The 26,278-nt window shown below is 34.1% G+C and overlaps 1 protein-coding gene across 31 annotated transcripts in view; it reads left to right on the forward strand.

The window, feature by feature from the left end:
• LOC145252512 (dedicator of cytokinesis protein 3-like) overlaps positions 1–26,278 on the forward strand; it is a 468,467-nt gene that overhangs the window by 374,482 nt on the left and 67,707 nt on the right. For all 31 annotated transcript variants that reach the window (XM_080112022.1, XM_080112023.1, XM_080112026.1 and 28 more), the window contains 11 exons: positions 738–836; positions 3,476–3,536; positions 3,993–4,235; positions 4,728–4,817; positions 9,195–9,305; positions 11,000–11,141; positions 13,186–13,352; positions 15,472–15,735; positions 21,716–21,799; positions 22,564–22,689; positions 23,550–23,638. In XM_080112022.1, the coding sequence (XP_079968148.1) occupies positions 738–836; positions 3,476–3,536; positions 3,993–4,235; positions 4,728–4,817; positions 9,195–9,305; positions 11,000–11,141; positions 13,186–13,352; positions 15,472–15,735; positions 21,716–21,799; positions 22,564–22,689; positions 23,550–23,638 (1,476 nt within the window). The remainder of the gene's footprint in view (positions 1–737; positions 837–3,475; positions 3,537–3,992; positions 4,236–4,727; positions 4,818–9,194; positions 9,306–10,999; positions 11,142–13,185; positions 13,353–15,471; positions 15,736–21,715; positions 21,800–22,563; positions 22,690–23,549; positions 23,639–26,278) is intronic.

The raw sequence follows: 26,278 nt of genomic DNA on the forward strand, positions 1-26,278 counted from the left end.
GTAAAATGCTCAGAAAAACAATTGAATGTCTTCTGTTTTTTTTTAGGAGGGGGGTCACCCTGTGTATATATATATATATATATATATATATAATTATTTTTTACTATAATAATTAAATACCTGCAGACACTAGTGTTTCATCCTTTCGGGATTCTTCAGTGCAGGGTGTCACGATTAACACCAGCCGAACGATTCGAACCCCGCAACACAAGACATCTCTGGCTCAATTAGCGGAGACCGTATCCATTCGGCTACCATTAACTGCGTGAAATCACGTTGAATTTTAAACATTTTAATTTTAAATGTTCATTACGTCAGTCAGAGAGTGATCTAATCGTTATACGATGATCTATGCACATATATATATATATACACACACACACACACACACACTGCAAGTATAAAGGGAAGATATATTTTATCATTTATGTTTAGAAAATTGATCTCATTAAGTGGGTTTATGAATACCCAGCAGCTTTTTGTTTTACAGCTGTTCAATGATATGCTCCAAATGTGCACGTTAATGATTTTGAATTATTGTACAGCAGTTAATGCAGACTTGTGTGCAACTGTGGCCTTTCTCTCTTTTTCTTTTTCTATTTTAATGATATGCTCCAACAGTCCAAGAGAGAAATCGAAAGTCTCACACATGTATTAACCATGATTGAACATCCATAGAAATGTAGCCATTTTGTATTTCTGTGCTTGTGCTTACAAAAATAACTTTTTTTCTTTAGACTATTGGAGAAAGTACAATCAGAACCAACGTTACGTGAAAATGGTACCCACTTTATCAAATCCGTCACTAATCTGTTGGAACGGCTTTTGGATTACAGGTAAGATGATTTTTTGGTGGATGTGAGGATTTTTATTAATTTCTTGGATCTTATTCTTATGCTGGAAAACACCAGAAACTATTAAAATGGTCGATTATTATGATGTATATGATGTATTAATAATTATTATATAATAATAATATAATATTATGATTGGTAAAAGTATATTGTTAGATAAAAATATTTTAAAGATATGGAAAGTTATGTTAAGTTGAAATATTTACATTTAATAGTTGTCAGGAATGTTAACTTGATGTTAATTTGACAGATGGAATTTAAGCTAACCATAATATAAACAAATATATGTGACAAAAACCCAGCAAGGATCTTTAGACTGTGTAGTGATGACGTAATGAAAATACAGATTTTTAAAAGTAGTTATGTGGGAGATCAGTTTCAATACACAACGCATTAGAGATTGATGGGGTTTTTATGACAGGATGCCATGGAAGTCAGAAGGGGGGGGGACTTGGAAAAATGTAATCTTGTACAAAGCGTGCCAACTCTGGAAAAGAACTGATCAAAAAATATATGATTACATTAAAATATAATTCCCGTCTGAGCATTTTCACTTTCGGAGAGAAGCACCTTTTAATTTCAGGACGCATGGAAGGAAGATTTGAGATATGTTTTCGCTGATGTTCTAATGACAATGATTTCTATAAACTGTTAATTTATGTATACACACATCAACACCTAATATAGAATACACAAGGCAAATCACATATCCAAATGTTAACACTTCTAAGTTAAGAGACTCATTATAGAACACACATTTGTTGTCATAATGTTTATACCACTAGACATTACATGAGTTGGACACACGTAATAAATATTAGGTTGAGAAGAAAGCTGTTGTGAAAGTTTTAATTTTGATTTCAAATTATGTATTTTCAAATAAGTTTTTGTTATAATACCTTTCCTGTCTTTGTTTTATCGTTATTTCCATGGCAGGTGCTCGTCTGAGCTCCAATCTCTCGCCCCCCCCTCGCCAATCTTTCATGAAAAACACCCGTCTGGCTGAAACTATTGTCAATAATTTTCCCCACTCTTTATCTGTGCCTAAATCGAAACGTAGATTCCATGAGCAAAGCTTTCTTAGAACTGCACGCCAGTGGAACTCTCTGCCGCTTGCCTGTTTCCCACCTGACTACAATTTGGATGTCTTCAAGTCCAACATAAACAAACTCCTGACAAACCGCCCCCTTAGTTAAGACACTCTATCAAATCTCCAACACTAATGATTACTACAATACTATCTCATTGATTACTGTACACGCAATAACCCTTATCCCTGAGTGGCCTTCGGGCCTTGATAAGTGGTGACCCCATGTAAAAAAAAAAAACAAAAAAACTTTATATATCATTTTAAAGAGCATTTTTCGCTCTCTCTAATCTTTTAAATTACAATCATTTTAAAACAGTTACGTCTTTTTTCCAGAACGTTGAATACAAGATAGAAAAAAAGCAAATTTGCACAATTTTCTTATTTCAATTCAAGCTAGGCCGATAAGCTGCTAAGTGTTTGGCCCAGAAACCACTACTGAATGCACTACACAATGGTGGTTTAAGAAATTTTGTGATGGCGATGAGAGTCTTGAAGATGATGAATGTAGTAGACAGCCATTGGAGTTAGGAGCTTAAGAGCCTTAGTCGAAGCTAATCCACACAACTGTTCGAGAACTTGCTTCTGGATTAGATGTAAGGTATATGACTATTTCCAACCACTTTAGAGAGATTGGAAAGGCTAAAAAAAACTTGATGAATGGGTGCCCCATGAATTGAATGGCAACCAAAAGAAATGCCGTTATGAAGTGTCATTTTCCCTTTTATGCAACAAAAACGACCTGTTTCTCGATCAGGTTGTAACTTGCAATGAAAAGTGGGTTTCACCGGTGACACTCAGCTGAGTGGTTAGATGTCGATAAAGCTCCATGACACTTCTTGAAGGCTGAGTTGCACCAAAAGAAGGTTATGCTGACTGTTTGATGGTCTGTGACCGGTCTCATCCATTAGTTTTTTTTTTAATACAGTCGAAACCATTATGGTGGTGAAGTACTGTCAACAAATGGATGAAATGCATCAGAAACTTCGACAACAACACCCAGCATTAGTTAATAGAAAAGGCCCAATTCTCCTACATAACAATTACTGACTGCATGTTGCTAAACTGAACCTGCAGAAGTTGAACGAATTGGGCTACGAAACTCTGCCTCATCCACCGTACTCTCCAGACCTTTCACCTACTGACTACCATTTTTTCATGCATCTCGACAACTTTTTGCATGAGAAATGCTTCAAAAATCTAAGCAATATCAAAAATGCCTTCAGTAACTTCATCGCCACCAGAATGCAAGATTTTTACATTACTGGCATAAATACACTTGTTTTTCATTGGCAAAATTGTGTTGATTCTAATTGTGCTTATTTCGATCAATAAATTTTTGTTTGAGCCAAAATATATTCATCTGAATTTAAAAGTAAAAAAACTGCAAGAACTTTCTTGTCAACATGATATATAAAAAAAAACAAAAAAAAAACTGTCCCTAGAGTGGTTGATGGACTGTTCAACACGGAAAAAACAAAACAAAACATTCATTTAATGCATCTAAATTTTTGCCTCTGTTTTATTTTTGCAGACAATTTATTGATAAAGAAGAAAACCGAGACAAACGGATGCAATGTACTTACAACATTCTGGTAGGTTGACTTCCTGTCCATTCCACGTCAAAATGAAAACAAGAGTTTTTTTTTGTTTTTTTTTAGAAGGTGGAGCATAAATTCTGTTACAACATAAAACTCAGATTTATTCCAAGAAAATATTTTATTACAAAACCCAATTACACAAAATGATTAGCAAATACACAAGGAACAACATGGCATATAATTTATTTAAAATGTTTTCCTTGAGTCTTCACTACACTATGAAGTCTTTTGGGAAAATTATCTCTAGTAGTACGCACAACATCTAAGGGTATTTTCTCCTAGCATTTGTTCAATTTCTTTATTAATATTTTGACAAGGAGTAGAGCAGTTATTACAACAACAAGCACCTTATCAATCAAACAATATAAAAGTTTAACAATGAATCACATTTAACAAAAAAGTGACGTCATTTATTGGATGTAATTGTTTGATTTTGTTTTATTTTTTCAGAATTTTTACCACACCGGAATTAAGAAAGAAGAAATGTACATTCGGTATATTAACAAGTTATACGAGTTGCATTTATCGACGGACAGTTACGTGGAAGCCGGTCTCACACTTTACCTTTATTCGGAGATTTTGGATTGGAAGGACTCGATATTGCCGTCAGAGATGAGGTATCATGCCCAGCAGGAATGGGAACGCAAGGAAAAACTTTTTGTAGAAATAATTGACTGTTATGACAAGGGAAAGGTGAGTTGCTTTTTTTTTTTTTTTTTTTTTTACTGAGTCATCACTTATCAAGACTAAAAGTTACTTGAGGATAAAGATTAATGAGGTAGATAGATAGATTGATGATGAATATTATGCAATATTGCCTGATTCCAATGGCAAGGAGAGGTCCAGGACGACTGAAAACAATACTGAGATAATCAGAAAGCACATACAGCACCTGGTATTCCCAAATGATTATCCATTTAGTACTGACCAGGATCAATGCCACTTTGGTTATCTAACGGGAACTGGTGTGTCAGCATGATTATGCCATATATATACTTGTGTGTTACATCTTTTATATCAGTGACAATATGGCTAAATCAAATAATGATTGATTGGGACTCCATGTATTAGGAAAAAGCAACCCCAACAATCTAAAAAAAATTGTCTGTTCTTTAATCCTTTCTTAGATTTACAGATTAAACTTTTCATTGTAATTGTCTTCTGTTAAACTTTGTTTCTTTGAAGGCCTGGGAATATGGGATCCCACTATGCAAACAATTGGCCTCATTGTATGAATCGAAGCTTTTCAACTACCGAAAGCTGAGTGAAATTTTGGTAAGTTTTTCAGAATCTTTGATTTAAAACAAAAAAAAATATGTTAGCCAAAATATTTTCCTGAAATAATAGCAAACATTTTCATTTTTATTACAATTTTGATTTGAATAAAAATGAGATTAAAAAGGTGGCAATCAAAAAAGGTTACAATTCTCTTTATTTATTATTTATCTGATGAAATGTACTGTTTTTTCTTTTTTTCTTTGTGTGTGTGTGTGTGAAAAAGACAATTGGAAAAACAAGAATAAATTATCAAAACAAGAAATTTACCAGTTTTGTTCAGATCAATGAACATCTTCAAAAAAAGACATTCATTGATCTGAATGAAACCAGTAAAGCTCTTGTTTTTGATGATTTATTCCCGTGTATAATTTGTTCTTTACGCATTCTGTCTCTGCAGCAATGTATATATATATATATATATATATATATATTAAAAAATTACATAACTTCTTTAATAACTTTGGCCTTTCTATAATTATTGAACCGAACAAAAACTTCAAATTTTCTAGAATTACACTTAATCTTAACACCGAAACTTATAGCCCCTATCATAAACCCAACCTTACACTTTTATCCGTTCATAAATTTTCTAACCACCCCAACTCAATTATAAAATCTATAGTACCATTCATCTCTAGAAGAATTTCTGCTCTTTCTGCTGATAAAAAACTTTTAATCAAAATGCTACTTTCTTCAATAATGCCTTAAGGAACTTAGGACACAATGAAAAGATTAAATACAACCAGTATGCTCCTTCTGCTGGCCGCCTTAAATCTTTAATAACACACAATATGACTTGCAAGAAACCAGTTCAAATAACAAGATCTGCCGCTATCAATAACAATGAACCAGTCTACATATATAATCCAAACCAAAATACTAATCGTAATACCTCTAACTCACCCAGTCGCATCAGGAGAAAGAAAAATATTTGGTTTAATCCTCCATTTAGCGTAAATATCAAAACTAATATACCTAAGGAATTCTTCAACATTGTACAAAACTCTTTCAAATACCCACACAGATATAGTTCTATTTTCAATAAAAACTCAATAAGGATTTCTTAATCAACAATGCCTAATTTAGCACAAAGAATCTTCACATCTGGTAACAAAAAAATTAAATCAGCCCAAAAAATCCCTTTCCCAATTAAACCCCAAACTAACTGTAATTGTAATAACAAACATCTTTGCCCACTCAATAATGATTGCATCCATAAAGATGTTATATATTCATGCACAATTACTGAGCTCCCATGCAATCCTCCCATAACAGACACTAATATTTTGTCTTCAAGTTATCTTTCTTCCCATCCTCCATCTGATATAGTTACTAATCCAATATACCACTCGAGCAGGCCCTCCATCTACAATCATACAACTAGCAATAATAATAATAATATTAATGAGAATAATAATATTTCTCCTTACAGCCATCCTAACACTAACAACACTCATTATCCTCTCCAAAATAGTCCTCGTACAATTATTGTCCCACCCTTTGTTGAACACAATGAACAGAATTCAAACTATATCAGCAAATTAATATTAATTTCAGACCTCAAACTTTTAATAAAATACATACATATATCGGCGCTACTTCAACATTAATTAAAAAAAGAATATCAAACCACATTTCTTCTTTTAACAACCATAATTCTAATAATAATCAAGGAACTTCTCTAACCACTTTAATTAAAAAACTTAATTCTAATAATACCCCTCCCTTCTCAATCAAATGGACTATCATAAAAAAAAGTTAAGTCTTATACTCCAGGCTCTAAGTCATGTCGCCTTTGCACAACTGAAGCTATAACTATAATTACTTCCCCTCAAAGTAACAATATAATAAATTCTAAAAACGAACTGATCTCTTTCTGTAAACATAAGTCCAAATTTAAATATGGTAATTTTGAAATTACATAGCTATTACTTTAATCTTTCAGATATGTATAATTTTTCTATAACATTATCGTTTTTTCTACATACTTTCTTAATACTTTATAACTTAATATTCCTTTATTTTCATTCTTTATTTCTTCTTTATTTGGTCGGCATTTCATCTGCAATTTCCGTTTTAGTGTTTAAATATTCCTATCTATCAAATATATCAATCTACCTACACATTCATATCCTGTATGTATATTTACTTATATTTTACTATATCCATTTACTTACATACTTGCTTTATCCGGAATTTGCAGATACCGGCCATCCTCTCCCCTTAAATTTTTTTCTTAAGTAATAACGTACATTTCAGTTGACCTCTTTTTTGCTCTATATTTTTGGCGCCTTTTAACATCATCTTGTCTGGGTAATTTTGACATTGGCTTTTCTATTTTATATTTAATTCAATCACCATTCAATTTTTTTTCTCTCTTCTTCACTTATTTTTTTTCTCTCTTCTTCTTCACTCATTTTTCTTAATTGCGCCTTGCCTCGACAGCCGAGTCTAATGCATATCTTATTTTTCTTTTAATAATATTATTGGAATTCTTTCCCCTTTTCCTTGCACCTATTTGTGAATTATTCCACGGATTTCGGCCTTTTGGATTATTTTGGACCATCTTCCAATTACGTGATTTCCTTGGATTTTACTTGTGAAATGGAAATTTAACTAACTTTCTTGGATTTGCATTTTTGGCTTTTACCGTCATTGGATACTTTACCTTTCACCAGACTATCGATTCACGTGAAATCATCTTTTTCTTCACCCTCTTCCCTCTGCTTCACTTTTTGTTATCAAGTAAGATCTTTGACTTACTTGTAGTTTCATCAAATACTTTTGCAAGCAAAATCCAATCCCGCATTTTGCTAAATCCTACCCTCTGATGAGAAGGAAAGTATTTCTTCGAAACTTCAGGGATTAAGGACTATCCACTTATTTAGTGTTTCCTTTTCAAATTAAATATGTTTTTAACTCTTTTTTAAAGTGTTTTTAACATGTTTTATTAACTATTTGCTATATATATATATATATATATAGAGAGAGAGAGAGAGAAAGAGAGAGAGAGAGCCAATAGTTAATAAAACATGTTAATAATTTTTGGTAAATTTAATTGTAATTTTATTTTATATAATCTTTAAAATCTCTCAAACTTAAAATTATTAAAGATAATCTAAAATATTTTTAATCCCAAGCTCTTCATTTAAAAATTTCCTTCTGAAAGTCAGTTAATTCCTTTCAATTGGCATAATAGTTTGATCCCGACAATTTATGGCTGTGTTCGTACAGAATTATAATATTGATATTTTTCTTGGGATCTTCAGAAAAATGAAAAACTCTTTTGGGGATTTATATATTGCCTTTCATGTCATCATCACTTGGGAATGCTATTTCTTTTTAAACATTGTTTAAGCAGAATTCTTTGATTTGGTGGTGGGGGAGAGGGTACAAACAAGCAGATATAAAAAAAAAAAATGGTCAAAAATTAATTCTGTGACAGCTGTTTCCAACCAAGTGGTTTCCAATTTAACAAAAAAAACTTATCTATTGAATTCCTAAATATCTATTGAATTCCTAAATAACGTATTGTATACTACCAAAGATATCTGTGCTTCATACGGGACTTTGCTGAATGCTCAGGTACCCGCTTCGCGGATACCCAAGTGTACAGAAAAGTCTCGACTTTAACCGTTGACTTTGGAAAATGGTGTGCACCATCCCTAGGTGGAGGACCATCATCATGCCAGGTTTGGTCACGATTGGTCCAATGATGTGGGCTGTAAGAGATGTACACACACACACTCATGAACGCTACTACTTTATATATATAGATTGTGCTTTTCCATTATGAATGTGTTTTGATCTGCCATGTTTAACTATTTGAACCCTGACCCAATTAATCAATAATTGACCAAAAAGACAATAGGCGATTATTAAAATTATTTGATAACATATTATTAAATATCGTCTGTGTTGTCTTTTTTGCTATATTGCTAGGGTCGATATATCGACAGTGCAGAGTTGGAAGGATTTATAAAAGGAGACAACTCAATTTGAACTACTAAGATTTTAAAATCGAACTTATAATGTCTCCAGTATACAGTGAATCACTAAAACTCATAAAAAAATGATTTTCTGTATAAAAATAATTACTTGGTCAATTTATGTGATTTTCGGAATATGACATTTTTGTTTTGTAAGCGGGTATGTACAACAAAGATTTTTACTTTTGTTTTTTAATTAGGTTAAACTCTGGACTTGCACCATTATTTTTACTTTGATTTTGCTTCTAGATGAACTTCAAATTACAATATTGAGCAGGGGTTTTTTTTTTTTCATTTTAGTTTTTACATAGTGTTTTTTTGTTCTGACAGAATTCATAAAATATAAAAAAACGTTTTCATTTTTCTTGCTTTATTTTTTTCTCAGCAAAAACAAGCTAAGTTTTATGAAAACATCCTCGAAGGCCCATTTTTACGACAAGATCCTTCTTATTATCGAATCGCGTATTATGGGAACACGTTTCCTAAATTTGTGCAGGTGAGTGCAGCTTTCTCTCAATTTATCAGGACTTTTTTTTTTTTGTTTTTTAAAGACACTCATCAAAAATCTCTCCACAAGAATGCATGGTGTAATGGTGTACTTGGTAAAATTCAGATACAGGTTATATCTTCAGGAGCTTGCAGGTTCAATCCTCAGTGCGGGCGACACTCAAAATACAATTGCGAATTACAGAACACTTCTATCCAGTCATGACTGACAGAACGAGAACATGTTGAATAAAGGGTTCCGTTTGAAATTATATACAGATTCTCGAGTTTGGCAGAAAGATTCCCAAGTTTGACGAGATACACCTGAATACGGTTTGATTTCACGTCAACTAAAACATGAAAATAACACTCAAGATGAGGACAATACTTCAAAGAATCCAAATAATACAAAAGATCTTGATTTTTCTGCAAATTAAATCTACTTTTTCATAATTATTTTCTTTTCATAAACTCTGTCCTTTTATTAAAAAAATGAGTCTTGTCGGTGCTATCCACCCCCAGCAGTTCACTGTTTGTACATATAATCAGTAAAACATGAACTACCTTTGCTCCCTCTCATATTTGAAATTTTTTGTCTAGTCGCTTTTTTTTGTTTTGTTTTTTTAAATAATCCATTTATTTTAGAGAAAGTGAGAAAGGCAAAAAGATAATATTGTACTTGTCTCATGGGTTAATCACTTAGTGTGCCATTTATAGAGACAGTCTGTGAGTTCAAACCTCACCGAGGGTATAATTATTTTTATAATTATTTTTACTCCGATGTTGCTTCAAAATGGACTTTAGCCATTTCAAATTATAATATTAAGCAAAGTTTTTTAGTTTTACTTTTATTTTTGCCATTCTGTGGGTCAATTGGTTAGCAAGCTGCGCAGAATTGTAAGTTCGAACCTTACTCAGGACATAATTATTTTTATTCTGATTTTGTCCGAAAATGAACTTCGCCATTTCAAAATTACAATATTAAATGGATTGTTTAGTTTTACTTTTATTTTTTAACTTGCGTTATTTACAGAAATTATGACAAGGCTGCACAGTGGAATTTCGAAACAGTTGAACTGGAGAGTGAGCTTGCTTAAAAGCAGAAAACATCTGACCCCTGAACAAGGGAAAGTGCTGTTGAATGAATACAAAAAAAAAAAAAAAAAATCGATTTCATCAATTTTAGTATTTAATCGTGTACAGTATTTCATTTCTTTTGATTAATAAATAAAGGAAAGTGGAGGAGTTCTTATCCTCACACTCAGAAGTTTTCATCATGTCACTCAAATCACAAGGTACTAATTTAATGATATTTTTCAATGTATACCCGGTGAAAAAAAGTGACACAAAGTCTTGGTTTAACTTTTTCACTTCCTTTCCTTGCCTTTGTCTACCTGACATTGGGCAAGAGAGAATGAGAGAGAGAGAAAAAAATTGCATAATTTTTTTTTTTTTACATAGGAGTCACCACTTATCAAAGCCCATAATTAGTTCTGCTCAGATTTTGTCCCAAAATGAATTTAGACATTTTACAATTACAATATTAATTAGATTGTTTAGTTTTACTTTCATTTATTTTTTTTTGTTTGTTTTTTTAAAAATCTATGTAATTAACAGAATTTACGACCCTTGCCAATGACAAGTAACCCTGCCAATTTTTAATAAATGTCCTTTTGTATAATCGTGTTTGGTTTTCACTTTCAGAACAAAGTCTTCATTTACCGAGGAGACGAATGTGTAAAACTACAAATAATCATGACTCATTTGACGACGGAATATCCGCTAGCTACAATCCTTAACCACAACAATCCGCCTGATGATGCAATGAAAAATGGAGATCAACAATGTATCCTTCCCCCCCCCCTTTGTTTTGTTTTCTTAAAATCTTTTGAACTTTCAACTATTAGTTGGTTTAAATTTTTCAATGCAGAAGTGTAATGGGTTATTGTCCAGAATTTCCTCTATATTGAAAAAAAACAAAAATAAAGAAAAATCTGTATGATGTAGGTACCTGTGACGAAACGAAAATATCATATTCCAAAAATCAAGTAAATTGAATTATATATTTTTTATTCTGTGGAAATTTCACTAAATAAAAAATTAGGCACAAGGCCACTCAAAAATTGGGGCGGTAGGCAGTCTATGGTCTTCCTCGTAACTGTACCTTTGGTTGATCTCTGCTAATCCTTGCTAGAATTCTCATTCACCATAGCACTGCAAACGCACTGGCAGTCGTCCTACTTAAGATTCCCAAATCAAATGTTTTTTTTTTAAAATAATATAATGTGTATATATATATTATAAGTAACATTAAAGTAAATTGATCAAGTAGTTTTATTTTTATAAGAAAATCAAATTTTATAAGTATGCAAGAAGTGATTGCTTTGCCTGCCATTTTGAAAAAGTGTCAAGAAACAAAGGGAGATAACTTAATGATTCATACTTACTAAGTTCCTCTTGTATTGCCTACAGCTTTTGATTGCTCACTTAAAAATGATTTTTTTTTGATGATAAAGTTATTTGATCAATTTATGTGATTTTCGGAATATGATATTTTCGTTTCGTCATGGATATGTAGATCATACAGATTTTTTGTTTTTTAATGTAGATGGAATTCTGGACAAGAACCAAATTTTTTTTTTTTTTCTTTTTAAACTATTTGAAAAGTCTTTGATCAGGATTATGACTGGTTTAAACTGACTATTTTTATAACAACTGGCAGTGTTGGACCATAGGAAAAGAACTAATGACTCCGCAGATATATTTACAAATGTTAAAGAATTTGTCTATGATAAACTACTCGCAAGCTACTTCACAACAATAACTGGTTTTGAGTATGATCTTAAAAGATATTTAGTGATGAAGCCCAATTTGGGAGATGTGGGGAATGTGGAGTTGCATCTTAGTTATCATTGTTCCAAGGTTCATTTTGGCTTAGAGTGAAAATACTTGTTAGGGCGTGTGATGCTACCAGATCAGGCTGTTTGAAAATTCTAGCTTCCTGACAAAAGGTCCTGGATGTGACCTTAAACTATATCCGATGGTGAGGCCCCAGCTTGTGGGCTTTGGAGTGTGTGGAGCCACCCTTTAATTGCCATTGCTCCCAGGTCCACTCTAACTCAGAGTGGTAGTACCGTTAGAATCCCAACTATGGGTTAAATAGAAACTGACTTAAAAATCAAATATACTCTATTAAAAAAATTTTCTTCAAAATCACTGGATTTGGCATTAAGTAACCTAAAAGTGTTGATATGCTGTAAAACAAAAACAACCAACCAACCAATCCTGACAAAAACTGCACCAAGCATTGATGCTATTGTTGTCTTTTTTTTTTTCCTTTGTAAAACTCAGTCATGTTCTGCAAAGTCAAAAGCAAAACAGCAAATTTCTTCTACTAAACAATCAAACCAAACACCATAAATAAATATTTGAAGATGTAAAGAACTTGAAACATAAAAACTTTTTCCAAAATTACGGAATTCTGCATTAAATAACCCCAAAAGGGTTGATATTAATGATGGGACAATTCCAATATTTTTCGCAATTCTGATATAATTACCGATTCTGTTCTAAATTCCAGATTCCATACAATTACTGATTTTGATTCTGAATCTTTATAAATCTCTAAATATTCAATTATAAAGTTATTTAAAGACACATTTGGGGGCAGGAGTCATCTATAGATTTTAGTTTTACTGGTAGTTTAAAATCCATAAATATTTATTATTTTATTATTACTACAAGCAAAAAGTATTTTTTGTTTCTGCTATGTCTTCTTTCTATTTCTGTTTGCTTCCTCCCCTCCTCTATCCAGCTTGGGGTTCTAATCATCCTGTTTTCCCATATTTTCTATTGATATCATGTGTCTTCTTCCTTAACCAAACAACCAGATATACAAATTAGCTTTGTAAAACCTGTTGAAAACCTGCGAAAAGAATTAGACAATCCGAACATTCCTCAAGAAATACGATTCTTTTATCAAGTCAATGAAGTTGATACTTTCTTATTTGACCGACCATATCATCGAGGAGACAGAGATAAGAATAATGAATTCAAGGTACGTACAAATTCTTTTCAAAGTCTTAAGAGCTTAAAAAAAAATACTTACAATAGAATCGAGAAGATGTTTGGAGATGCGAGATGGTCCTCAATAAATTAACAGTAAACGAAAATGTAGCACAGAAGAAGACAAAACCTTTTTTAAAACAACAATGAATAGGTGTATTTCAGTGACTGAAAGTTGGACGATGTCTGAAGAAAATGAAAATTTGAAAGTTCCTTGGGCTGTCACAGGTCGGCCAGCAGTTATCTTCAATGAAGTTCATCAATGATGGAGCATCCAGTGGACAAGGACAGTAGAGAGAAGGGATGTCTTTTTTTATGCTTCCTGTGCTATTTCTGCTGACCAGCTGTGATTCCAAAAGGGTCTAAGGAAATTTTGTACGACGAACTCCCTTGCTTTCTTTGAAATATACGGCATAATCACGTTGACACACAGGTTCTCGTTAGATCACTGAAGTTAAGCAACATTGATCCTGGTTAGTACCAGATGGGCGACTAATTTTGAAATGCCAGGCAGTGTACGTAGGGGGACGTCGACACCTCCTTTCAAGAGCTGCAAAAACCTAACGTTGTCATCTTCCCTAACAGGGATATACATGTGACTGAGGATTTCTTGTGAATTTCATACTCTCATGGAACTTCCTCCTTTGGAGGAAACCAGTTTAACCTGCTTACGGTTAGTACCACAGTTTCATTTAATTTCATTTCATTTCATATCTTTCCTTGATATCTGCCATAGAAAAATAGAAAATCTCTGACTGCTAATCTGTTTTTATCTGGAAAACTGGACCCAGTAAATCTTCTACTGGATCATTTTTTTTTAAATTTTCAGTTAATTTCAACATGACACATACATATGTAATTGTATTTTTACCTGAAATACATTTGTTCGGAAACCTGGTATACTGCACAAAGACCCATTTTTATTTTATTTGAAGGATTTAAATTTACATAATTTTTACTCATTTAAAAAAGAGGGGTTTTATTTAAAAAAAGGTTGTATTTAAAAACAAAAGAGATTTATTTAGAAAAAAGTTTTACTATTTAAAAAAGAAAGCGCTTATTTAAAAATGTTATGTGGGGAGGGGGCATAGATCAATCTTTTCATGGTAAAAGCTCAATGAATGCTACCATATAACAACAGAGCAGAGGTAAATAGAAAATCTTAAACTAAATCCTAGTGACCAAGATCATTTTTTTTTTACCTATGGTTTCATCCATAGCTGACCAAACAAAATTAGTATATCAATTTTAAAGATCCAAACAAATCATCAGTGACTCACGAAATGAAAAACAAATCAAAGATTGACATTCAAAACCAAATCACCAGTATATTTTCAACTTCAGAAGATATTGCATTGGATTTTAGGTCTAACTAAATTCGACCATGTCCAAAATTTTGATGTTCGCCACCATTATGATGTTAGACAAAAGTGAGTGATCGTATGGACATGATGATGAGTTGTGCAAATGTGATTCAAGATGGTGGCTTCTGGGAAAAGGTCAAAACACCTTGATCTCAAATCCTGAACACATTTTTGATCATGTATAGTAAGAAAAATAGCAACATACAGAGCAGAATGTTGGGTCTTGAAGAAAGTCGACGGGAGGAAAATTACTTTTGAATTGTGGTGCTACCATAGACTTCTTTGTGTAAGCTGGGTGGACAAACATACAAACGAATGGGTTCTGGAGAAGTTTGAACCATGCTAAAGACTCCTGGACAACATCAATGACAGGAAATTGTGATTTTTGGGATATATGGCTAGAACAGGCCTAATAATAGATCTGCTCTTTGGTATAACCCTTGGCAAAAGAGGACATAGAAGATCAAAAACAAGCATGTCAGACAATGTGAAGGACATTGTGGACATAAACATGGCTGAGTTTCTCAGAATGGCGCAAAACCAGAATCAAAGACAATGATTTGTGACGAGTGCCATGACTGGTCGGTAATGACCATTCTGTCAAAAAGAAAGAGAGAGTAGGAGAAATCTACTATGAATACCAGTGCACAAGATAAACGCAGCAAAAATGATGCTGAAAAGAGAACAAATAAACTTTTTTTCTAGTTTGTAAATTTAATCCATTTAAACATGTTTTCTCTCTTGTAGACGTTGTGCATAGAACGATCGATACTGAAAACTGCAGACAAATTGCCCGGAATTCTCCGTTGGTACGAAGTGGAAAGTGTTTGCGTCCAATTATTGACGCCGATAGAAGTAGCCATTGATTTAATGAAACAAGCTACAAAGGAGTTGGTTATCCAGACAGAGAAGTGTCGAATTAGTCCAAAGACGGAAAGCTCTTTCCTGACTTTAAAACTGAACGGAATGATCAGTGCCTGTGTGAATGGAGGTGTCGCCAAATATCAAGAGGTAAGACAACATTCACTTCTTTTTTCTTCATCTTCACCCAGCTTCCCTCCTCCCTCTTTCTCTCATCCATCTTTATCATCATTTTCTTCCATAATTTCCTAGATATTCCCCTGTCAACTTGTAGAAGAGAAAGATCAAGGTATGGTATCTGTTCTGATGCTACACTTCAAATTTTTGTTCTCAGCTGATGGAGGAGAAATTCTTCGTGACTGAGACAATTTTTTATTTTTGTTCCTTCCCCCACATTAAAAAACCGACCTTGGTGTCTAATTCTGCCCATGTGGGGAGGCAAGTAAATAGGAACTTTACTGATTGTTATGACTTATTGTATGAATTAAGTCTTATTTGTAAGCCAGAAAAGGTTCTTAGTCTATTTGTATAAATTAGTTTAGTCTGATTATCCACACGTGGTATGCAGTGTCCTGCTGTCCCAAGATGGTTGTTCGGATGTGGTCTCATGTTCTTCTGTGAAAACATAACTTTTATCTCAGAATAAAAGCAGGGGAGGCAGATTTGCTTTCATAGAAAAGAGTTATTTCCCTTTGACTAACATTGATCATCTTTGTGAATAAAGGAGAAGAGTGATAGTAATGGAATAAGTCCATGAATATGGATGAATACAAAAAAAGTTAGGAAGTCCACATCATGTTAAATGAATGTTCCATTAGTAGAGAAGATAAAATTGTTCATTTTTGAAGAAAGGATGAATGTCCTGTTTGTAAGAAAAGGAAATTGGTCCTGGGTATGACTTCAAAAGACATCCAGTGTTTAGGCTCCATTTGGGAATTGTGGGGAATGTGGAGTTGCCTCTTAATTACAATTGCTCCCAGGTCCACTTTGGCCCAGAGCGGTAATACTTGTTAAGGCATCTGGTGCTACCAGATCAGACTATTTGAAGATATTGGTTTTCTGATCAAAAATGCATCAAACATTACAGGCGACTGGGAACTGCCTGTGAATTTAATATTCCCTTGACACTTTCTCCTTTGGAGGACACCAGTTGAACCTACCTAGGATGAATGATGTACAACAAACATACAAGGAAAAGTGTTAATTTTATGAAGAATGGGTATTGTACACCAGTGTTGAAATCAGGGTCATGTGTGCGTGTGTGTTATAAGAAGTTAATGTGTATGGCTTTAATAGCCATGTTGAGTCGATGGTGCTTCTTGTTGAATCCACAGGCCTGGTGAGGGGTTTTGGTTGCACACCAAGAGAAAAGATTGGGGTTGGAAAAAGTGCGGCGAGATTAGTCAGCTCACTTTGGTTTCTTACCCGGAAAAAAGAAAGTAGACTGTGTTGACCTTTTTTTTATCAACTTCTGTCATGTGCTCAGTTTGCCTGAAAGATGGTCTCTGATTGGTCAAGCCAGAAAGAGAAGTTAAATGTTTCGACCAATCAGTGCCAAGCTTATAAATCAAACACAGATTCAGAATCATAAACTATGAGCTGTCATTGCTGCTGTGATCATCTGTAATTGTTATCACTGTTACAAACTGACCATACACCCTCTATTACTCCAAGAACTTTAATCCATTCTTTCATCATCATTTGGTTTAATGTATTTTACATGCTGACATGTGTTGGGCGGCTTTTAGAAATTGACTTCCAAATTAACCTCTCTCTGGCCAGATTTTTATTTATCTTTTCTTTTCTCAAGTCCATCCTTATCACTTTATCCCATGTCTTCCTTGGCAACTAGTCATCCTATCTCAACTGTCCTACACCTACTAACACAAAACCCCTTGAATGTGACCAAACCAATGAAGTCTCCTGTTCTACACACATCTCTCTATGCTGTCCAGATTTAATCTTCCACTGAGGTTACCAGATCTAAATCTCTCCCCGTTGATTTGCAACCTTGTGAGTGCATATTTAGACATGAGGTCAATATTAATGTGGAGAAAATCCAGCTTCTCAAAAAGGATCACTCTGGATTAAGACAAAAATATAAATTATCTTAGTCTAGAAGGATTTCTTTCATTGACAGAGGATAGATAAAATGAAGTGTATTATCACTTTGCTCATAACAAAAAGGCCAAGTCTGTCCTTAAGACTTACATTATACATATATCATATCATTCCGATATAATTTCTCTCCATATAACACATGTCCTCAACCTTCCTTGGCTAGGTTTCCCTTCTATACATCATCACACATGCGTACATATGTCAGATATACTCTTTTCTTATTTGGCGGTGATAACGCTCTGCTGGTTAGTAATTTGGCGGTGATAACGCTCTGCTGGTTAGTAATTCCTAAATTTTTAGTCACATTAGCACCAGCTCCTTCCTGTGCTCCAATTTAATATATAAAAATAAGTTGATTATATTTTCCTAGTTAGACCTGAACTGCAATAAATCTGCCATATGCAAGGAAGGTGGGCTCCTTCTACTGAGCTAGAAAATTACTGGCACCAGAATGTATCCTATAGCTTTACAAAGTCAGAATTTGTCCATGCATGGAACATTGGTGACATATTTAGGCTAGTGCATCTACCACACTAGTCTCTCACTCATAGACAGAGTTCAAAAAAGAGTCTCAAATCTAATGGGTTCCACACTATCAACCAAGTTCCAACCTCTGTCCCATCACCACAATGTTGTATCCTTGTGCCTGGTTTACAAGTATTTTAATAGAATGTGCTCTGATGAATCTTCGAGGAACATACACGTGACTGACTAACCAGAAGCAGAAAAATCTCACCCCTTCACTGTTGAAGTCCCTAGATGCTGGAAAGCCTTCTACTCTATTAGTTTCTTCTCTCAAATAGATAGGCTTTGTATTTTTTTTTACAAGGGACTCATCACTTATCAAGGCCCAAAGGTCACTCAAGGATAAGAGTTAATGAGTGTACAGTGATCACTGAGACAGTAGTGTAGTGATTGTTAGCAGTGGAAATTAGGTAGAAATTGACTATTTAAGAGGTTGGCTCAACAAGAATTTGTTTACATTGAGCTTGAAGACGACCATGTTGTAGTCAGCTGGAAAGTAGGTGAACTGAACAGAGTTCTACAGGTGGGCAGTTCTAGGAAAGAAGTTTGTTCATGGAATTTGTGTTTAGATTTAAGCACAGATAGAGAGTGGGGGAAATTGTTGATAGTAGGTGTAACTAGATGAGTGCTTTTTGTAAATGTTTGGCGAGGAGGGGGACGCATAGACTGAATCTCAGATGAGCACCTGCCATGAAAATAACGATAAAGCAGAGTCAGGTTTACTGCATCTTTTCTATAGAAAAGAGGTTGCAGGGAAGAGGAAAGGATATCACCTACCAGATTTCGAAACCGATTATATATTCAATAGAAGCTCATAACGACAATAAAATTAAAAAGAATGCGATCTCTAAGACAGGAAGCTGTAAAATAAAGCAATAGACAATATCATATGATCACCTGTAAAATTGCAAGTTATACTTAAATAATAAATGGAATTTCAAACTACGAGTTACTTCCCTTGTTTATGTTGCATATCAAAAACAATAATGGTGGATCATTGCATTGTGAAATCATGAAAGTGCATGTTTTATGTAATAATGCAGTGGTATGTTACTAATTGCGATGTGATAGTTAAGTAGATAACATTGGCTTTAGTTTAAATTGATATAAAATTTGGTTTTTAATGGTGTTCAATTTTCGTTCTCATTTCAAAGAAGCACTGTATATCGTATTGACTTCTATATTGAGTCTTCTTAGGAAACTATTTTTCTCAAAAATATGCGTTTTAATAAAATTTTATAGCTAATTGTGTTACAATTTATATTTTTAAAAAGTAATGCAGAAATTGAAATATCCAAGATGATTTTTTTAATTACTTCAAACTAAAAAAACAACATGATCATGCTCTTTGCCATCAATGCGACAACTTCATCAGAAAAGTGATTGACCTGTTTCCATTTCGGGGTTTGAAGCAGCATGGTAGCCAACTCAAACAGTGGTTCCGAATGTGAATGCAAAATGTATTGTCAGTCTAAATATCTACGGTGGTTGCAAGTAGAATCCAAGTTTCCATTTGTTTCAACATTGGTAATAGATTGCCATACTTGGTCGCCCTTCATTCAGGATGCAACAGATTTGTTGAAAGGAGCCGGCTCAATCAACTCAGGGTGAATCTCTTGGCTTGACTTGCGAATGAAAATCCTATGAAGGAGGCTGTCCACATCGACTGCAGGCATGCTTGTGGCTGACGAGCCTGATGTGGAACAAGTTGGTTTGGCCACCGCGGTTTCGGTCAAAAGTCACATCAGGTACAGCTGCTGAGGCTTCCCGGATCTTCCTCCTGCAGCGTTTCTCCTGTAGATTCTCTGTCCGGGAGACCTCCAAGCAGATCACAGCCTGGTGGACGGTGTGTTGCCAGGTGTCACGGTCAGCACGATCAGGTGTAAGGGTGGATACCATCACCAGTAAGTGTAATACTGTCCATGTCTTCTTCAACTCAAGTGTTAGGAAGCATGACAGAAAAAGAAATATAACAAAAAGAAAGAGGAAATGTGTTTATTGGCAGAACAATTGAGAGGAAGTTGTTCACTGGGGTAGACAAAAGAAAGCTGATGTAGAATTGTGAATCAGGGTATGACAATGACTGTAATAAGAGGATCGAACAATGGACCAAAAATGTATTTAGGATTAACACTGGGTTTTATGATGGTGGGGATTGGTTTGTAGACGGTAGTGTTTTGTGATGTTTTTGCAACTGGACTCTGTAGTAAAATTAGAAATAATTTTTTTGTAAGATAACTGTACAAAGTTGAAATAATTTATATTAAAATAAATTTATTGAACGCTTATCTTATAAAATTGGAAGCATTTTGGCAGCGGTTAATAACAGTTAGAGTTGAGCAGTCAGTGGAACACTTGACGACAGCTGCGATTTGAGCAGAGAAGAAAACAGATCCAGGGCCAGGTCACGAGTGCTTTAAGAGATCAAGACGAACTGATGGCAACAGACGAATACGGATTCGACAGTAGCTGTAGATGTCATTGAACGAGAACAAAGACTAAATATATTTTTAGAGTTTTGAGTGTGTCCGTGAGTTTTGTGACAATGAGTTTTACGACAGTTGGAGAAGTTTGTGAGCATTTACAACGTTTTATGACAGTCCGGTTTCCGGCTGACTACAATATGGTTGTCTTCAAGTCTAACATAAATAAGTTCTTGATGAGCCGTTCCATATAAGTTATCAAATTTAACAAATTTTCATTACTAATGATTATTATATTGTCCAATTTCTACTGTACACTCTTTAACCCTTATCCTTGAGTTGCCTCTTTGACCTTGATAATGAGTTGATACCTATGAAAAAAAAAAAAAAAGAAAAAGTCCAATGTGAACAAGTTCTAATTGAATCGTCCCCCTAAGTAATCCAAGTTTCAAAATTCCCACTGTTTACTATGCTAAAATCACAATGACTAATGTATACCTATTAACCCTTATCCTTGAGTGGCCTCTGGACCTTGATAAGTGGTGACACCCTTGTAAAAAAAAAAAAAAAAAGAGAGCTTTGGGGAGATCAAGATGAGCTGATATCAACTGACAAACTTGGTCTTGACAGAAGATCTTAATGTTCATATGATTGATGGTGTCGCATACATGCACGTAGAGTGCAACTAATATTTATAGAAAGTTTTGGAGTCTGTGTTTTCTTTGAGTTGTGTTTTTTATTTGTCTTATATACTTGTGAACCTGTGCGTGCCTCCTTGACAACAGCCAATGTGAGAGACAATGACACGACCAAAAGAAGAAAACCATAGAAACAATATTGGGGTCAGCGATGTTGTCAGCAGGGAGACCACATGCTCTTATGCAAGTGTTGAGAAAGGAGCTCTTGAATGAACTACAATTTACATGATTCTGAAACCTTTTTTGTTGGGATAACAAAGTCTGGAATAAAATGCTTAAAAATAAAAGAAGAAGAATATAATAGAAGCAAAGAGGAAACGTTTTCTTAGTTTAATCATTTTCCGTTTTATCCTTTACTTGCAGGCGTTTTTCAGCCCTGAATATTCTTCAAAATATTCTAATGAACTTCATTTTCTGGAGGAGTTGAAGAACGTAATCGCAGAACAGGTAAAAACTTTTAATTGATTACCAATTGGTTTATTGAATGTTAATTTGTTTTTATTCTTTTCTGGTTTTTTTTTTTTTAAATATTCTGAGATCTGATTAAAGATTAGTATTTATCAACAACCTTGGGAAAGCTGGGCGCTGTATGTACCAACTAAAACAAAAGATTACAGGTTGATATCTGGGGGTGCGTTTAATTCACTGGGAGAGGTGCACCCCCAGTCTTCGTAAAGTCATGCAAGTAAAAGAAGGAAAACTATGATGTAAAAATCTGAGGTCTACTGTATGCTTTGTTTTGCGGAAACCATTGCATTGACGAAGACTAGCAGTTGTATCAAAAAGTGTGGTTGGTTCTACATAAAGCCTTCACCACTATGTGTGGATGTTCGAGTAACTTAAGAATTTCTATTTTGTTATTTTTAAAACTATTTTCAGTTTGTTTTATTTTTAAGATTTTTTTTTTTTATAAAAAAAATGAAATTTACGGATAGTAAAGTAGCACAAACGTTGCAAAAACCGTGTACCAAAATCTTTCGAGAAAACATGTTTTCTTTTTTCCAGAAAAAAAAAAATGCACTTCATTAACCGAAACACTAACCTTAAATTCGGAATAACAATAGGTTAAAAGAAAAAAATAAATAAAAATAAATATTTTAAAATTATTGTGAATCAAACATGAATTATGGTAACTTTCGGACTTTAAAATATGAAAGAGTTGTAAATTCTTTTAATGAAAAGCTTCTTTTTTTTTCCTTTTTTCTTTTCAGATGCAAACGTTAGAATCTTCTCTGGAATTACACCGAGATCTGGCAAACGAAGAGATGCAACCGCTTCATAAGAAGATGGAAGAGCAGCTCAGCAAGACGAAGCAAGATGTCATGCTAACATTCCATGTAAGTCGTTTTATTCGGTGTCTTTTCATATTTTTTATTTTATGTTTCCCTAAAGACCCGTGGCATAGTGGATAAAGAACTTGGTAAAATTCAGTGGTAGTTACACTTTTCTGGAGGTTGAATGTTTAATTCTCAGTGCGGACAACACGCAAATTTATAATTGTTAATTACTTAGTACTTCTAGTCACCCATAAATAAAATGTTCCGTGTAGATTCTCGAGTTCGACCAGATACACCTGAAGAAGTTTGGAGGTTACATCAACCGAAACATGAAAATCACACTCAAGACGAGCCCAGTATTCAGAAGAATCTAAATAATACAAATAATTATGATTTCTTATTTTTAATCAATAACTTGGGTTACAATACAATTACAAAGTTACAACAATACAATTGCAAATTACTTAGGACTACTTAGAATTATTTAGTCATGGCTGATGGAATGAGAATATGTTACTTCCTTGTATTAAATAAAGGGTTCCATTCAAAATTCTGTGCAGATTCCTGAGTTTGGCAGAAAAATTCCTGAGTTCAACAAGATACACCTGAAGTAGATCAAAGGATACATCAACTGAAACGTTGTGAAAATAAAACTCAAGATGAGAACGATAAGAATCAAAATACGACGAATAATCAATCCTCATCTCAAAAATTCAGAAATAAAAAAACAATTAAATTTACTTATATATTTTTAAAGAATTTTTCTCCAATCTTATTTTTTTTTCATGAGCCCTAGTTGCTGTCATTTGCAAACAAAACAAAAAATTTCCAAAGTATTGATTTATTGGATTTGATATTTTTATTTATTTTTTTTTTCTCTTCCCTTTTTGCCTTCATGGGTTTGTTTTTCTTCCATTCAGGGTTCTCCATCTGCAAACCCTTGCCTTTTGACGCCACCGCAAGATCGACCAGGCACACCAAGCACTGGATCTATACATTCCGACAACAGGTAATAATAATAATAATAATAGCAAAACCCCATGGAAATTTCATGATGTTTTCTACATCAATCTGAATAATTTAATATTTCTTTTGAAACTAATGTTCAGTTAGGGAATATCAAGGACAATATGAGAGAGAGTAATAAAAATGGACTTGAGAGAAAGTGGAATAAATACCTAGTCAGAAACGAGTTAATTTGGAAGTCAATTTTTTAGAGCTGTCCAATGCATGCCAGCCTGTAAAAAGGACGTTAGACTATATTTGATGATAATGATGTGTTCCAAAAGTGTACAACTATGTGATAGTTTACTAATTAGACCTGATGTTGTGTTTTGTGATAACTCAGTGTCTGTCCTAGTCTTACGGCAACAAAATGTACACCTATAGGCCAGTCATTGGCATGTGACTGACCCACGTGTTATGCTAAATATCTTGAAATCGATTAGACGTCTTTCTGTCTAGGTGAAGAGAAAAAGCATACCTGAGATGTTGGATGTAGCTGGCTTGTTCTTCTCCCAGAATGACGTTTTGTTCCTTGAGGATTTAACATGGTTCAAATCTTCTTCTTCAGGTCTGCTTCATTTATTAATGTAGACATTTAAAGCAGACACAAAAAAAAAGACGACGCACGACACAATGGTAATATATGAGAAATATAATTAACTATTTTTTTTTTTTTTTTTTTTTACAAGAAAATATTGCAATATTTTTAAAAAAACAATTTACAAGTGATAATTGACTTTCACAATTAAAACTAACTAACCTTAACTAGTTCCTGGGGGGGGGGGGTCCTCTCATTTAAGGAGAGACAAAAATATACGTCTTACCCCATGCTGTCCGGATGAAAAAAAGGTTGAGAAAAGAAAGAATTGTGGGATGGCATTGTGATTGGTTATGTATCCCTCCGTCTACGGCCAAATCACTTCCTGGCCATGCGGGGGGGGGGGGGGGGTTAATAACCACCACAACAGGGACACTAAGATATAGTGCCACAAAAGGAATTTCACTCATTTAAGATGAACTCTCTGCATTTGTTGAAATGGAGCTTTGGCTTTTAGCTTTACTCACTATGCTTGGTTAATACAGATTGATAAGAGTTGTCTACCTCAGTGTTTCTCATTGTGAGTCCTCAGGCTCATAAGTGGTTTTTCTACCGATGTAGATTCATGAAATCACTGTAGTATAACTTCATTGACCTTGAATAGCAAGAGTAGTTTAGCCTAATAGGTCCAACCCTTGTTCCATCACTGCAATGCTGCTTCTCTGTGCCTGTTTTACAAATATTTTAATGGAATGTGCTCTGATGAACTCGTTGCACTTGTGTCCTCTTGACGTACATATCTCCGACAAACCCGCTTAGCAACAAAATCTCGCACCTTCACTGTTGAGGTTTGTAAATGCCAAAAAGCTTTTTACTCTATTAGTTTCTTCCCTGGAACAGCTAGACTTTTGAATTCCCTTCCTGCTACCTGTTTCTCTGGCTGTACTGATATGCAGACGTTTAAATGTAACATAAACCAACATCTTGGTAATCTTTCCTAGGCATCGTCTCAAGTGGCGATATGCCTTGTTAGGGGTGAGTGCGGTTAAAAAGAAAAAGTCATTGATATTTTCACTACATTTTTATGTTAATAAAAAATACAATTCCATGTTGCTCAAAATTTTTATTAAAGGTTATGTGGACCAGAGATTTGTTTTGACATTGAAAATGGACCAAAAGGAAAAAATGTTGAAAAGCACTTTTATACGACATAATCACCTTGACACACACATATTCATAGATCACTAAAGTTAAGCAACATTGATTTTGGTTATTATCAGATGGGTGACTATTTGAGAATACCAGGCGCCATATGTATGAACACAAGGGATAAAAATGTTGAAGCTATTTAACCCATAGTTTAGGAAAGGACAGATATATTTACCTTATCCCAAACGTAATAATGAAAGTGATGCAGCTGCCTTGACAGAAGTCTAACATTTCAAGTTTACAGGTTACATTCATAACGACGGCACAACCAGTGTGAATAAGTTGAATTAAAAAAGCAATTCCTTCCTTCCAACAATTGTGAGACAGAAAAAGATATTTTCCTCCTCTACCAACTGCAGACTTGCTTAGCAAAATCATATGGCAATCCTTTGTTCTTTCTTGACTTCTGCACCTGATGAATAAACTGATATGAATTCAATTATGATGACGACGATGATGATGATAACAATTCCACTAATAAAAATGTAGCAAATTATTGTCTTGTGGATCTGAAGTCTATTCAGGATCACACTTCTTACTAATGTGACGATCATTAAAGTATACCCTATATTGAATCACGATAAAACAAAGACTGTTGAAGATTCATGATTGAAATTTGGTAGACAAGTTAAGCAGTGACTGCAGTTTATTTGTACAAATGTGACTGGATTGTTTAAAAGATTGTGAATTTCATTAATGATTTCACAGGTGACATTTAGGGAGGAGGGAATTATATATGTTCCTGCTGATCATACTTAATTCATCATCTTCATCATCAGATTAATGCCTGTTTTACATGCAGGTATGTGTTGTATAGCTTTTAGAAATTGACTTCCGTTCCATCATCTCTTCCTCCCTACCTAGGCAACTTGGAGAGGAGGACACTTGCTTGTCATA

Source organism: Euprymna scolopes, chromosome 29 (assembly GCF_053919585.1).
Source record: "Euprymna scolopes isolate OS-2025 chromosome 29, ASM5391958v1, whole genome shotgun sequence".
NCBI classification, from domain to species: domain Eukaryota; kingdom Metazoa; phylum Mollusca; class Cephalopoda; order Sepiida; family Sepiolidae; genus Euprymna; species Euprymna scolopes.